A 16,305-nucleotide genomic window follows, 5' to 3' on the forward strand; every position below is an offset into this window, starting at 1 on the left:
TGATGATTGCTAAAGTGATGTTTAAAATCATATTTACTCTTTATAGGTGTGTAGATTTAAAAGCCGTGCACTTTGGGATGGATTTTGCATTCCTTCAACATGCCCTGGCCCCTGCATAATGGCTCTCCTGTAAGTTATCCTTATGATTCTTGCCACTGCAAAATACTATCTCTTCACCTGCCTTCCTTTGTATCTGCCGACATTTTTGGCCCATGAAGAACAGGAGGGAGAAGGCGCGTGGTGCCCCTCAAACTACAGCTTTCAGCCGTGCAGCCCACAGCTCCCCCAAGGAGACCGCAGCCTCCGGCGGGGTCCTGACGGCCGGCGCGAGGCACATGCACCCCGCTTCCGCGTTCGCCTGTCTCTCCCGCCGCCAGCCCGGGAGCTCGGCGCCTTAGGAGGGCAGGCCGGGGGCTGTAGCCCGAGGCCCCTCAGGGCCTGAGGGAACAGCCGCAACATGGCTGCCGAGAAGGGCGGCCGGCGTGACCCGCTACACCACTCTCCCCCCAGAAGGCGCCGCACGCGCGTCGCCCCCGCCCCGCACGATGCCTCAGCCCCTCCCCCCACCCCTTGAAATCTCGCGAGAGGTGACGGCGGCGTCGCGAGAGCGGGTGCTGCGGTAGGAGGTCGGTGGAGAAGGACGGAGTGAGAGCTGCTTCGCTCCCACTGCCCCCTTCCTTCTGCTTTCAGCCCCGGCCGTGGTTAGGAGGATGCCGCGCTCTGGGCCGCTCCCCGCCGCCTTTTCACTGCTGCTGGCGACGGCCGCGCTCCTGCCGGGACCCGCCGCGGCGCAGAACGGTGAGGGTGGTGAGGCGGGGCGGGAGGGGGCGTCCGTACCGGGGCGACTAAGGCGGGGGACGAGGGTCAAGCGAAGGGGTGGGCCGTGGGCTCCGCAGCCGTCCTCCGAGGGAACCTGGAGTGGGAGGGAAGGCGGCGACCCCAGGTTTGGAGGGGATCCCCGTCTGTGTTTCCGGATCCCTTAGGAGAAAGGGGGGGAGGGGGGCTTATAGTGCCGTACTGTGTCGATCCCTTGCCCCCGCCTCGTTTCGGCTGAGGCATCTTGTGCTGCTGGTAAAATGGAACAGCTCCTCATCTTCTCCCGCCTACTAAACCATCATCTGCCGGGCTGTCTTAAAACATTTATAATGCAATAAACCCTTAGTTCCTTAGCAACTGAAGAGGTCCTCTGATAGGAGCATAAAAGAAGGAAAAACCCCAAACCAACCCAAACCCTTTTTTCTTCCTTGTAGGATATCATGAGCTAAATCTAGCATGGCATGCCTCCTCCCTGATGAGTTTGCAGCCAAGTGCATGACAATTAGTGGCAGAACGAGGTAGGGCCAAGAGGCTGGCCTAACCAAGCTTGAGCCTCCTACTTGAAGGAAGGTCCTGCAGCACTTATAAAAATGCATATCTTATCATGCCATCTGAAGGCACGAGAAGGCAGGTTTTATCTACTCCAGAACTGCCCTAGCACTGTCTTTCAGGAGTGGCTTCTTCTGCAGCATCATGGTAAAACTAATGTCAGGGATGCTTTGGCCTCTCAGTAATGTAATGGGTAGGCTCACAAGACACTCCAGTCTATGTGCATTGGGAAAAGTCATCTAGAAGTGATACCTTATTGATATCCCAATCCCATACAAGTTTTCATCATTTCATCCTTCTTTCTCTCTGCTTTTTGCTCTGCAGATGTTATTTGATCTTAGCATTTTCCTTCTATTGAATGAATTTTGCCTTGCATTATGAAGTCAGCTTTGTTAGCTGTTTGCTGTAGAAGAAACAGGGAACAGCATTTGCTTTCAGCCTGTTGGCCAATGATGGGAGTGATGAAGCTGAAAGAAATAATCTCTTAAAGACCCCAGATAGAACTATTGCCTTAGTCTGTGCAGATTTTGCAGTCTGAAATCAGAACTCTGAGTCTCACGTCTTTCTCAAACAAGCAGAAGATGCTTTGGCATACACAGTATATGAATGAAAACTGCAGGCTTTCTGCAATATGAAGGACATTTTGTGGAGCCTAAAAGAATTTGGGCAAATACCACTGGAGTTCAGTGGGAATTAGGGATCTGAATTCAGTTAGATCCCAGGAATGTGCTAGTTGGGCAGAGTCAGAGTTGTGGGTAAAGTCTGGTTCTCTGTTGGAGAGATGCTGCTTCCTATGTTGGGTATGCCAACTGAGCATCATTTGAAGATCATCATGAGGGTTAATTTGCCTGTGCTGTTTCTCCTTGTATTTAGCTGGAGTGAGGTTAGCAACCTTCTGACAGCAAGTTAATTGGGTTGTGTGACTGAAGCTGTTCCTGCAAAGAGTTAGTAGGCAAGGTGTCAAATGCTGGCAGCTGGTATAACAATTCTAAATAGCTGGTAGGCAGTGCAGACATTTGGTGTTTGACAGTACTTACATGGCTGGAGGTCAACAATGAAATAAATTTTTGGGAAACATGGAAGCCTTTAGCTTTTCAGTGTCTTAATCATGACTTCCATTCATAACCTGAAGCTAACCAAGCAATAGCAGTTCTTGGCATGAGGTAAGAGTGCAGACCCCAGGTGTATTGTATTTGGTTAACTAGGGTCATCCAAGCAATTAAATGCTAAAAAAACCCCTCTTGAGTATTTGTGCTGTGTAGGGATTTACGCAGGTGCCTAAAATTTCAGCACTTTGAAGCCAAGTGAAAGGTGGATGTCTTTCCGAATAAGGTTTATCGCTGCTGTTGAATATTTAATCCAATTTAAATGCTATTGTAACAGAGGGAAAGAAATTTAAAGATCATAGGCCTTGCCGCAGAGGAGCTGTTTTCTTTCAGCAAATAATGTCCAATGAGATGCTTTATGAAATAGAAGAATTCCACTTTTACTTTGGTGCGAGGTACAACCACTTCCCCAATTGTGTGTACACTTTGAAAGTCATTAGGAAAATTATGTTTGTGCTTTGAATGGGCATGTGCAAGTATGTCAATGCCAGCTTTAAAAACAAGCATATCTACTGCACTGCTGTGTGCTTTGAAGACATACAGAAGGATTCCCATACGTATATGTAAGAATTGCATTATTCATTAGTGAGATGTAGCCATCTGTAGTGCAAGGTGATACTCCAAGTGCTGTTGAACATACAGTAACAGCATGTGAGCTTAGGAAGATAAAGGAGTGTTAATGTACTGCATTAACATTAAGAAACTGCAGGGCAGGTCACCACTCCCCTGGCACATATTCAGTAGAATCCCAAGTGTCTGTGGGAAGCAGCCTTTTTTCTGGTTATGACAAGAGACCGCTGTTGAATTGCCGGTGACAGAGTTAATGTAATTCAGAATATTTTGAATCGGACTCACCTATAGATTTAAAATTACTAAAACTGAAAATAGGTTTTAGACATGTGTGAATTATTTTTAAAGCCCTTGCATAAACACCTAAAGATCACAGAAAAATGTGCATGTCAGAAATGTAACTTTTTCTGAATATTCTTCTGAGAAATTTGTCAGATTCTTTGAGGCTGCATTGCTGATGTGCATTAGCTCATTGCTTGTATCCAGCACAAAGTTTAGATGAAGTGACAGAAAGGAGGATTAGAAGAGAAATGAGGAAACATGAGAAGTAACAGCTGGAAAAAGCCATCTTGTCAAGAAGATATGCACTAAACCTGTAGTTTCCAACTGGTATTTGTTAGAAAATCACTTGAGCCCTTCAAAGCAGTGTTGGCCTTACAGAATGGTGCTTGATTTGCTGTTTGGTGATGGTTAACATGCCTTTTCCCATTGCTATTTTTTAACCTTCGTTATATCTTTGTTTCTCCAGCTGCTTTTTTAAAAGTAAAAACTTCAGTATATTAATACTATCACCTTAGAGTGTTTCAATTTAAAGGAATATGACTGTGTTCTTACTGTTGTCTAAAATTGATGCTTGGACCGCCCCTATGAAATCTGCAGTTTCTTCAGCACACCAACATGTGACCTGAATTGCTAGCAATTTTTCAAGTTTTTCCATTTCCAGAGCTTTAATCCAGCAAAGGGCCCTTGAAACCAGACATCATATATTATGTAAAAGAGGGAATTCTTAAAGGTCATCACATTTTTGAAACTGAAAGCTGACAAATATCTGGAGTTATTTAAAGGTAGATAAGTGGAAATAAAAGCAAATTGTGTGGTACTTGTTCAAGTCTGCTCTCTTCATCCTCTAGATGAATGAGAAGGAGCCAACTAACTGGCTAAAAACAGAGTGTGGCTTTTTCATTGGCAGAAACCAATGTAGAAATGACCATAAAATCAGGAAAGAATAACCTCTTAGAACGAGTTTCTTAAAAGACAAAGTGGAAAACCTTCCTATTATCCTTGTAATGCTGTTTCTGACTACTGATTCTCATTCAGTTTGCACTGATGGTGTTCTGACATGATTTTACCAGTCCCCAGATAAAACTAAGAAACGGTTTCATACAGCATTTGTGGAGCATGAGTGTGGGTTGAGCATCAAGGAAAATGCTCAAAGTTCTGTTCTCTTTCCCACCACTGCTATTCTCCGTCCTCCTACAACTCACGTATAGGAAAGTTAAATGCAAGCAATATGACTAATGTGTTGTTACTGTATAGGTTGGTACTTTAAAGAACCCTGTAACTCTTTTAAGTCTTAGAACGCAGACATTCTTTATTGTTGCACTGGGCACATGGGGGATCCCACCACCTAAAGCGCTTGCTATATGGTGCATCAGTCACAGCTTATATTACCCTTTTACATACATATACATTACATTTCCAGAAATAACTAAACATATTAATTAGTTCCAGGATCACGTTTACATAGTTGTTTCACAGACAGCGTGGATCTTCAGTAGTCTTCTGTGGGGGTCCTTATCTTAATTCTTGTCTTGGCCGTGTTGGGTTATTTGCATCCCTTCAAGACATGCCAGTTACAATCTTATCTGAGACCTCTTGTGACAATTCAGAGTCAATCCACATGTCTTGTTACTTATTTTAAAAAAAGTCTCAAAATTTTTCAAGCAACCACAACAAAGCTACCACAAAAGAACTAACAGATTCAGGCTTTTTTCAAGGGACCAGTGTATACACTCCAAAGTTGCACCTAATTCAGACCGATCTCAGCTAACAGGTAAAGATGCAATAACTGCTATTGACATTTCAAGCAATAGTTACAGTTTTCTTGAGAAAGAACTCAAAGGAAGGGACTCGGTGGGACTTCAATGATTTCAATGATGAAATAGAGTGAGTGTTAGCTGGCCCTTACAACATACTACTGTGGGAAGACTACTTCTTCTTGAATTCATGAATGAAGTGCATTCTTTTATTCACAATGAGGTGACTCTTTTGCCATAAGTAGTACTTTAGAGGAGGGAATTGTAAAAACTTACATTGTGAAGGGCAATATTAGCCCATGATTCATCCTCTGATTGTAAAGCCAGAATGTTCAAACTCTTATTAACTACATGTGCTGGAGGTGCTGCAGCTCCCACTGTGAAGACTGAAGGTTAGATAAACTTTGCTTATCCATTAACTGGAAGGTTCTTCTGTAATTCCAACCTATTCCTGCTTTCCAATAGTTTTAGGCTTTTTATTCCTTTTAGCCATGCAATTTAGAATGGGGAGGAGAGTGATGCCTTCTCATCAGCAACTATTTTCTGTGCCTCTTGAGGTTAATTGTTGTGGTCATTCTCAGTAAATTGTATTTTCCTGACTGTTCTAGTGCTTTTTCTTTTTTTCTTGAATTTTCTTTAGTCATGTTTTCTTGATATGTGAAAACTGGACTGTGCTTCCAGTTGGGATGAGACCAAGTTTCAGTGGAGTGAAAGGATCCCTCAATGTTTTTTGCATATGGCATTTGCGTCACAAGATAAATGACTTCTTACAGTAAAATATTTTTTACTCATATCCAGTTGGATCCTTTATGGTAGTCAGATACTTACCTTATGTTGTAGGACTGCTACTTTGCATTCCTTTACTGCCTGAACCAAATAGTTCTTAGATGTTCTTACAAAGTATCATCTCACTTCTGATGTCTTGCCTCAGCTGTCAAAAGTCCTATTTTATCTTCTTGAGCATATACCAGTGCTTTAGCTTACTTTGGTTTTATCAGCCTAAGAGACCTTTTAGGCCATCATCAGTGTTTTTTCATTTTCTTTTCCATCTACTTGTTGATGTACTGTCTCATTTAAAAAGTACACATGGTACACCAAGCTACATTAATGAGATTTTAATTTTGGTTGTGAGGCTCTTGTATAGGGCAGTATTAAAAGCTTTACTAAAATTAGTAAAACTACGTCTGTTATTTCTCCCCTAGGGTCACCTTTGGGTTTCTGTTTTTTTGGTTTTTTTTTTGATTAACTTTATGGTAGAAGGTCAGACTGTCATGGGCAAGTTGTATCAAACCACAGGTAGGTGGTACAGCTTGGTTCTTCCATTCCCCAAGCCTGTCTCAATTTTTTAATATTTCCAAGCTGATTTCTTCTTTCTGGATACTGAAATTGGATTGACTGGTTCACAATTCCATGGTCCTCTGTTTTAATATTTCAAACCTGGGCACTACCTGCCCTTTTCTGTTGATTCATCATCCATGAGTTCTGCAGGAGTTGAATTGAACCCAGCAGCTTGGCACCACCAATCTTTACAAAGCAACCTATAATCTGGTTTTAGAGCTCTTTCCCAAGACTGTTGATCACTATGATCATACTTTGTTTTAAAGGGCATATGTGATGGCATCGGTTCCCTCCAGTCTTTCCCATGCACCTGAGCCTTTTGCTGATGCCAAATTTGTGCTGAGGTTGTTTGCAGAAACCCGCCAGTGGTTAAGATGCAGCTCCTGCTGCCAGAGCTGGGGACTGAATGTGCAGATTTAGCATCTGATCCTGCACACAGTCCATTAGATGCTTGAGGATAACTGTTGCATGTTCAGTCAAACTTCTTAGGACAAGCTGCTTATCAGTATTTTATAATGATTGTACTGGCTTGTCATTTTTTTTCCCAGTTAATTCTAGAATATGAAACCAGATTTGTATAAAACCGGAGAATGGAAAATGGCTGTTAGAACAGAACTTTTAAGTTATGAAAACTCCATATCGCATATAATGGTTCAGTTGTTCAAATAGCAATAATCTTAAACATTACTTATGTGTCTTCAAAATTCTTACTTATAGTGAAAATAAATTTAACATATCAAGTTAAGTGCTGCTTTGGTGTCTTATACTGCATTGGCTTTTTTTTTGTTTTGTTTTTTGGTGTTGAAGGAAATTGTGTCTAAACTAAATACAATTTCATCCTGGATTGAATATCAGTATCTGTGTCAGAACTTCAAAGTATTTATCCTCTATTAAGATAACTATTGTGGACTTTTAAAAATTCATGCCCCCTTGATAAGCATGAAGCTTATTTGGGTCATCTGTGTGGTTGAAGTCACCACTTAGGCACTGATGCAAACTCATTCAAGAATAAAGACAATAACTTTTGAAGCTGTGAAGGTTTCTGTATCGTATGGTGCCAGAAGCTGTAGAACACTGCTATAATTAAGAGTGAGAAGTTTCTTTTAAAGTGAGATGGGATTATTTTTGGGTTTTTTTCCCCCACCATTCCTATTCAGAATTGAGTGGAAAATGGCACTATCATGTCAACGTAATAGGCTCTGATCCTGGGAAGTAGATGAGGAGTAAATATGACTCTGAATGGTACCCTATTGAAGACCTGTAGAATAGGAGAGCCTTTATCCTTTTCTTAATGGCTTTGATATTGAAACAGGGTGGGATAGCAGAGATCTCTGCTTTGCAGCTGCTTTTGAAGGAGAGAGGAAGGCATGGTGTCTGTCTTGGAACTTGAGCATGTAAGATTTGTCTTGGGAACATGATGTTTCTCACAACTGTTAGCTTTAGGTAGCAGGCTGGAGGCCTTTTGATAACTCAAAGAAAAAGCAGGGGCAGGGATGTTCTTAAAGAATATGAGGAGGAGGAAAGTGGCCAAGGTGGTAGGTAACTAAATGGATTTGCATTATGAGACCTTTTTATAAAGGAAAATTAGATCATAGTGTCCTGTTCTGGTTTAAATAATAAAAAAAAGTCTTAGATTGCTCAAATTCATATAGACTTGTTTTACATTATATGTTTAAAAACGTTACATTAAACAATCTGTTAAGCCAAAGTGCTACTTAGGGTAGCTAAGTAATGTAACTACTTCTGACATTTTGTGAATTATTACTAGCTTTGAGTACACCTAGAGAGATCATGTTGGCTTTCCCTATAGCATATTGTGGTGGTTTAACCCTGGATGTGTGCCAGGTACCCACCAAAGCCATTTTATTGCTCCCTTTCCTTACTTGGACAAGGGAGAGAGAAATATAACAAAAGGTTCATGAGTTGAGATAAAGAAAAGGAGATCACTCAGCAATTGCTATCATGGGTAAAACAGTCTCAAACTTGAGGAGAATTGGTTTGATTTATTAACAGTGAATCAGCGTAGGGAAATGAGAATTAAAAACTGAATCTTAAAAAGGCCTCCCCCTACCTCTCCTTTCTCCTGAGTCTCTGCCTCCTCCCCTCCAGCTGTGCAGGGGAGGGGAATGGGGGTTATGGTCAGTTTCACAGATGGTCTTTGCTGCTGCTTTGCTGCTCCTCACACTTTCCTTAGTACAGAGTGTGTGCCCTGCTGCAGGAAATTGTCCTTTATGAACTTCTCTAACGTGAGTCCTTCCCACAGACTACATTCCTTCACAAACTGCTCCAATGTAGGTCACCCATGGAGTCACAAGTTCTGACAGTAAACCTATCTCCATGGGTTTGCAGGTGCTGACAGGAGCCTGCTTGAGCCTGGGCTTCCCACAGGGTCACAGCCTACCTCAGGCTAACACCTATGTCGGGTCCTCTCCAGGCTGCAGGTGGATCTCTGCTCCACCATGGCCTCTATGGACTGCAGGGGTAGGGCCTCACCATGGACTGCACCACAGGTCCCAGGGGAAGCTCTGCTCCAGTGTCTGGGTACTCCTCCCCCTCCTTCTTCACTGCAGAGATGTTGTTCTCGCTCTTCTTCTGCTGCAGTTCTTCCGCTTCTCAAATATATTAATCCCAGAGGCATCCATCACTAATTGGCTCGGCCTTGGTCAGCAGTAGGTCTCGGAGGTGACTGGCACTGGCCGTGTCAGATACAGGGGAAGCTTCCAGCAGCTTTTTTATAGAAGCCGACCCTGTGGCCCCCCACTACCAAAACCTGGCCACACAAACCCACTATATGTGTGCATTTGTTTGGAAAACTAAACAAAATTCATTTTCTAACAAGCATATTGAAGAGAGAAAATGGGAGGAAGGGAATATAATGGACTAGAAAAGTGAAGGCATGAAAATATGCAATCAGTCCAAAACTTCAGGAGTAAAAATGGTGAAAAAAGGATTTAATTCTGGGGGGTTGGTAAAACTGACAAATAATCAATTTTATCTTTTTAAACTTTAAAATATAACTTAAATGCCTAGAAAAGAGCTTGACAAGGATTTTGGCAATGCAGTAGGCTTCCAACAGACATCATGGCAGACCAAAGGCAGACTTAAATAATTGGGTGAAGGGATACAGCAGGGGTTTGAAAAAACAGCTACTTGAGTGCATTTTTAAAAACTGAGTAGACACTGTATCGGCTGATCACTCTTGGATTTCATTGAGTGGGAGCTAATTTGTTAGAAATGTTTTGTGGTACTTAACTAGGATAATCTATATTAGTAGGTTCCAGTTGTAAATGTTAAAGTATTTGAGTTCCTGTCATATTCATTCAAAACTCCTAACAATTAATTAAGTGATGCTAAAGTAGCAAATTTCTGTTTGTTATAATTTGGTTGATCGCTTCTGCTTCAGATATTCTACCCTCTGTATAGTTTACCTAATGCATACTTTTGCAGGGAACTTAAATGTTGCTTTGTCCTCTCTCCTTTGCTTTAAGCATCCAAGGTTACAAGTTGCTGACTTCCACTCTTACATTTTGTGATATTCTGTATCTGTATGATCACAGAATTAAAGCGGTCAGAGGGAATGTCTAGAGATCTTACAGTCTAATCCTCTGCTAAAGCAGGTTCACCTCAGTCAAGCTCTACAGACAGGTTTGGAAATCTCCAGAAAAGGAGACTCCATGACCTCTCTGGGTGGCCTATGCCAGGGCTCCTTCACTTGAACAGTAAAGTTTTTCCTCGTGTTCAAGTGAAACTTCCTGTGTTCCAGCTTGTGCCCACAATCCTTTGTCCTGTCACTGAGCACCACGGAAAAAAGACTGGCCCTATCCTCTTGACATCTGCCCTTTAGGTATTTATAAGCACTAATAAGGTCTCATCTCAATCTTCTCTTCTCCAGGCTAAAATGATGTTTGTAGAAGTGTGATAATATATTAATGCACACATGGCATTTTGGGATGCATCAAAAAGAGTGTGGCCAGCAAGTCAAAGGAGGTTCTCCTCCCCCTCTATTCTGCCCTGGTGAGGCCTCATCTAGTGTCCTGTGTCTAGCTTTGGGCTTTCCAGCTCAAGAGGGACAGTGGAGAGAGTCCATTGCAGGGCCACCAAGATGACAGGGGACTGGAACATCTACCTTGTGAGGAAAGGCTACAGGATATGGAATTCTTCAGCCTAAATAAGAAGAGACTGATGGGGTACCTTATTTATAATTAAAAGTATTTGAATGGTGCATGTCAAGAAGATGTGGCAACACTTTTTTCTGCAATGTCCAGTGATAGGACAAGGGTTAATGAGATGAAGCTGGAATACAAAAAGTTCCATTTAAATATAAGGAAAAACTGTTTTACTATGAGAGGGATAGAGCACTGGAAGAAGCTGCCCGGGGGGGCTGTGGAGTCTCCTTCTCTGGAGGTTTTCAAAATCCACCTGGACACATTCCTGTGTAACCTGATCTAGGTGGACCTGCTTTGGCAGGATAGTTGGACTGGATGGTCTCCAAAGGTCCCTTCCAACCCCTACTGTTCTATTATTCTGTGATTCTACGATTTTTGGAGTCTAGTTTGGAATGAGAAAACTTACAGTATGTAACTTGAAGTGTTTCTTAGTTCTACGCTGATTCTTACTCTGTACAGTGCTGTGTAATCTTTATTTAGAAAGGGAAGTGCTTAGCAGAAAAAAGTGAAATTTGAGGAGAGAATGAAAAGATTGTGATCAAAGCAAGCCAGGAGTTAATGACATAGGGGAAAGAAATATATATGTATAGAAAGCAAGTCTACTGAATTTAGTGTAGTAAGTGGTAGTAATAGGATGTATGAATTGTGGTTTTAAGCCAGATAGTCACCAAATAAGTAAACTTTTATTCCAAGCACGGGACTTTATCACATCTCACATGTTTATAGCAGAGGACTTGCAGTGTAGGCAGTTTAGTTTATAGTTGTGATAGATTACCTTAATAACTCTAGCAAATTATTATGGAGGTCCTTATTTGGAGATACCATTTTATTCAGTGTTTGCATATGGTAAGACAAGTTCTGCAGCTTACTCCTTCCTCCTGTTATGACTGCCAGGCTACATAAACAGCAAGCTCAGTAGCTGGTTGCTGTTGAGGCTTACCACTTGAAGAGAGAAGCAGAGAGTTGCTTTGGGGAAGTGTTTTCAAAATCCAGATGTGGCTGAGCCTCTTTGAGTTGTGATTCAAGGCCAGTCTGAACCTGGTCTTTGGAAGTTGGCTCTGGATGGACTCTGCACTATTTATGGATATTGGGAAGCTAGGACTTGCCTGCTTTGGCTTCTCCCCACTCTGTACATTTTCATGCTGAGGAGAAAATAAAAAGTCTGACAAAGTGAGCAGAGCTGTTTTTGTCTGCTACGATGTATATGACCCATCCCCATGTGAAGGATTTGGTGCAGGTACTTCCTAATTGCAGAGAGTTTTTTAGTGCTGACATAGAGCAATTGTACCAAAAGAAAAATACATTCGGGTTACCCCCTCTTTGTGTGTCATTTTACTTTAAGAAATTGTATATTTGGTGCCTGTGTAGTCTTCATAATCTAAAAACTGACACTGCCAATTATTTGGTGTGTTGTGTGGTGTTTTTTTTTTTAATTTGAGGTATTTGCCCTTTTACTTCAGGCCTGGGGATGACAATCAGTTTCTGGTCCAACACCAGTGTTTTCAGAACACTGCATTTCCTAAAGTTATCTTCTTTTCCGTCTACTGTGTTTGGGTTTGTGTTTCTGTAGATGACTAGCAACTATCATATGCTGCTTTTAGGTGGTATTCATCTTTGGATTTCCCCTTACAGTGTAAGTGCTATTGCCTCAGACCCTTGTATTTTTGGAATTATTTGAGCTTTATCCTTTTTGTGGGAATTCTTTATGCAAAATGGTTGGGAAGGATATCTGAATACCTGGCTCTAACCACCTGGTACTGAGAGCTTTTCTGTTGGCTGTCAAATATGATGGTAATATAAATGCTTTAATTTCTTTCTATTGTATTTTTTATGTTTAGATTGGTTATAGTTTAACTTTCCCCAATTTTGTCTTCTGTAGCTTTGGCAGAGAGCATAGTGTGTGGTAGTCCAACATTCTCTTTCTGGTTGTTTTAAAAAAACAAACTGTTTGTAGATGGGACAGTTTTGAGGCTACTTGAACATGAGATATACAGCATTGATGCTTACTTTCAAGCTTAATTTGTTAATTTTTTTAGCTAATAGGTTTTTCAGCTCTTTGCTACAGATTCTGTAGTGCTCATAAGCAAAACTGCATGTTTTGGATCTCAGACTTCCAAAGCTCCTATTTTTGGCAATACTAGGATCAGTTTAGTGACCCCAATCTTGAGTCATATGGAGTAAAAAAAAAAAGTCCATTTTGATTTCTAGGAAGGGAATTAGTTGGGAGAATGGAGCAAAAAATGACAGGAGAGAGAGAAATAGCTTTTAAAAAACTAGAAATAACGACCAGGGCAGGAACTGTAAAAGGGCATGGATGAATACAGTTCTCTTTTCCTGTACCTCCATCTTCTCAAATCTTGCTTTAAGTAGATGCTATAAGGTATGTGGCTTTTTAGTACCCAGTAAGTGTCCGGGAGTTACAGTTGCCGGTGGCCTACGTGTCAGTGACAAAGCATGATCACATTCTTTCTTGTTATCCCTTTATGCCTCTTCTAGACAGCAAATTAACTGCAAAGATGATTTATCCTTTTTAACAACACCTACCAAATAGTAACCTGGTCTTGTCCTGCATGGCTGCTCTCCTGTTTTGGGGCCTCAGTGTGACAAAATGAAGTGGATTTAGAAATCTCAAAGGCTTTCCCAAATGTTACACTGTTGTCTTCTTTGCAAACTGAAGCAGAGCTCTTTACTCTTGGAGATGGAAAACTGCTAAATAAAACTTTGTTTTCTTTGTGGAAATGTAAGCTTGCTCAAAGATTACAATGAAAACATCCCCTTTGGTCTAGGAAAACACTTAGCAACAAACTCTTGAAGGCTGGAAAAGATCACTACATGTGTTACAGAATAAATTCTTTCAATATTTCTGTTGAAGTTGAAAAACTTCTTAGTGTTGGTATCATGTTATTTAATGAGAGCTCTTTAACAGTGCTGTGATATAAAATAGAAATACCTTTTTCACATGAGGATACTAAATTCTTTAGGTCACCATTTATGCTCTTCTCAAACACCAAAAAGTCTCTTAAACACTCTTTTAAATACAGCTCAGCTATGTGTCTGGATTCCCTGGTATCTTGAGCAGACTGGACTTGGGTTCTCATTAAGGTATGCCAGATCTTGCCACTGACTTCTCTGTGGTACTTTCTTTTGTATCTCATCAGTTTTATAGTGAAGTCATCTCAAATTCTTGCCTTTTAAGGTCTTAGTTATTACACCCATCAAGCTATCTGCAAAGATGCATTGTATTGGTGATGTGATGGTGCTGCTGCTGAGTTCAAAAAATGAGGAGAATTTCCACTTCTTTCATTCTTGCAGAAGCATTGTAGCAGGTACAGTTTTGGGTTATTTTTTTTTCCCCTCTATAATTAGTATTGGTAGTATGGTGATGTTGCCGTGTCAGTTTTATTCTTTATAGTCGTTGTGGTTTTGCCCAGTCAGCCATGAAGCACCATGACAGTCTCTTGCTCAGTGCCCCCCATTCACTCCCACCCTCATTAGGATGGCAGAGGCCTGAACGAAATGGGAAAAAAATAAACAAGAATGTTGTGCATTGAGACAAGGGCAGGGAGAGCTGGCTGCTAATTACAGTTCTGGACAAAACAGACTCCAGTACTCAACTTGGAGATGAAAGTAGGAAAGTATTCTACTACCTACGAGAAACAGAACTGAACAAAATACAAAAAGAGAGTAGGATAAGAAAATGACAACCAGCACTTTAAGATCTCCCTCCCCGATCCCTCCTTTCTTCCAGGGCCCAGCTCACTGCTTCCGATGTCTCTACCTTCTATCCCCTCAATGGCTCAGGGTGGTGGGGAATGGGGGATGTGGTCAGTCTCTCACAGATGGTCTCTGCTGCTTCTGTCTTCTCAGATGAGGACAACTCCTTGCAGTCTTCCCCTGCTCAGATATGGGGTCCCTCCCATGGGACACAGTCCTTGACAAACTTCTCTGGTGTGAGCTCTTCCCAGCAGCTGTGGCTTCTGCAGATACAGGGTCCTTCACATGGGACACAGTCCTTAGTGAACATCTCTGGCGTGGGTTCTTCCCCCACAGTTGCAGCGTCTACAAATACAGGGTCCCTCCCACAGGACATGACCTCTTCTGGGCATAGTTTTAAGGAGCTGCTTTGGCATGGGTTCTTCCCCACAGTTACAGCTTCTGTGAATATGGGGTCCCTCACATGGGGGACAGCCTCCTCTGGGCATAGTCACTATCCCTGGCATGAGGTCTTTCATGAAGAGAATCACTGCCCTGGATGTAGGATCTTTAACAAAATGCAAACAAATCACTGCTTCACCAGCCCTCTCTGCAGGATGCAGGGGAGTCTCTGCTCCAGCACACCTCCTCCTCCTCTCTTTCCTCACTGACCCTGGAGTCCGCATGGTTGCCTCTCTCTCTCTTCCCACTCCTTGCACCACCACCAGCTGGAAGAGAAAGAAAGGACAGAAGAAGGAAGAAACAAGAAGAAGCCTCCTCTTCCAACTTTTTCTTAAAAAGTGATTGTCGAGGTGTCTTAATTGACTCAGTCCCAGAAGTGGATCTGGCTCAGAGCTGGGGAGAGTTTTGAGCAACTTCTTACAGGAGCCATCTTTGCAGCCCCTTCCCCTTTACCAGAAATGGCTGTCATGTCAAACTATGACTAATGAACAAAGGGAGGGGTTTCTCTGTATCTTATATCAGCTCCCTTTTATGTGGCCTGCTTTAAGAGTCCAAATCTGCTTGTCCCTCAATTGGATTGCTGATTTTGCTGCAAAACAAGTATGAGCAGGGGAGCCTACTGAAGAGGGCTCTGGGCTATGTTTAAAGCTGTAAGTCTGAGTTTCTTATCTAGAAAACCCAGAAGCTCAAAAAATGAACCTTTTAACCATGGAGAGAGGGAAATGGGAGAGGGGGATGTTCTTCCTTCAGCACTTAATTTGTCTGAGGCATGAGGACAAAGTGAGGAGATCTGACTGGCTTGTTACCTTGTGAAGAATGGCCTTTGGAGGCGCAGTGGGTAATCACCAGTTGTGTTAATCATGGATGATACTGAACTTGAATTTCATCTCTTGATAATGATGATAACATTTGATACTGTAGAGGAGCTGTCCTCGGAAGTTTATATTTGTACTAATAATCTAAGTGATGTCAGTAGGCCATGTGAGATCAAACCACCAGTCCAAGTAAGGATCCCTGATGCAGTTGCGTGTACTGGCACACAGCAGTGGGAAAGGTAAAGCTACTTCTCTTGGCATGTCCTATATACAAGTGTGATGGACACTGTAATGTGGATGTCTGAGGTAGTGAAGCCTTCCTATCATCAAAATCATATTTTGAGAGGAATAGACATTTCAAAACGGGGAGAAGCTGAGCTGCACTGTAGAAACGACTTGGGGATAAATATTTGCCTCTACACCAGTGCACACAGCCTGGGAATTTAGCAGGAGGAACTGGAGATGTGGGTGCGGATGCAGAGCTACGACCTCACTGCGGCCACAGAGACGTGGTGGGACAGCTGCCATGACTGGAGCGCAGCCATGGAGGGTTATGTATTGTTCAGGAGAGACAGACTGACAAGGGGTGAAGGAGTTGCTATCTATGTGAGGGAGCAATTAATGTGTACCGAACTGTGCCTGGGTGGGGATGAGGGGCAGGTCGAGTGCTTATGGGTAAAAATTAATGGGCAGGGCAAGGCAGGTGATGTTGTTGTAGAAGTCTGCTACAGGCCACCTGATCAGGAGGAGGAAG

At 42.3% G+C, this 16,305-nt stretch overlaps 1 protein-coding gene across 1 annotated transcript in view; it reads left to right on the plus strand.

The window, feature by feature from the left end:
- The first annotated feature begins 596 nt into the window (after positions 1–596).
- The window catches only part of NPTN (neuroplastin), a 66,462-nt gene continuing 50,753 nt past the window's right edge, over positions 597–16,305 (plus strand). Inside the window, exon 1 of the mRNA XM_061999666.1 lies at positions 597–798. Coding sequence (XP_061855650.1) covers positions 711–798 — 88 coding nt within the window. The 5' untranslated portion in view covers positions 597–710. The remainder of the gene's footprint in view (positions 799–16,305) is intronic.

Source organism: Colius striatus, chromosome 7, assembly GCF_028858725.1.
Source record: "Colius striatus isolate bColStr4 chromosome 7, bColStr4.1.hap1, whole genome shotgun sequence".
Taxonomy (NCBI): Eukaryota; Metazoa; Chordata; class Aves; order Coliiformes; family Coliidae; genus Colius; species Colius striatus.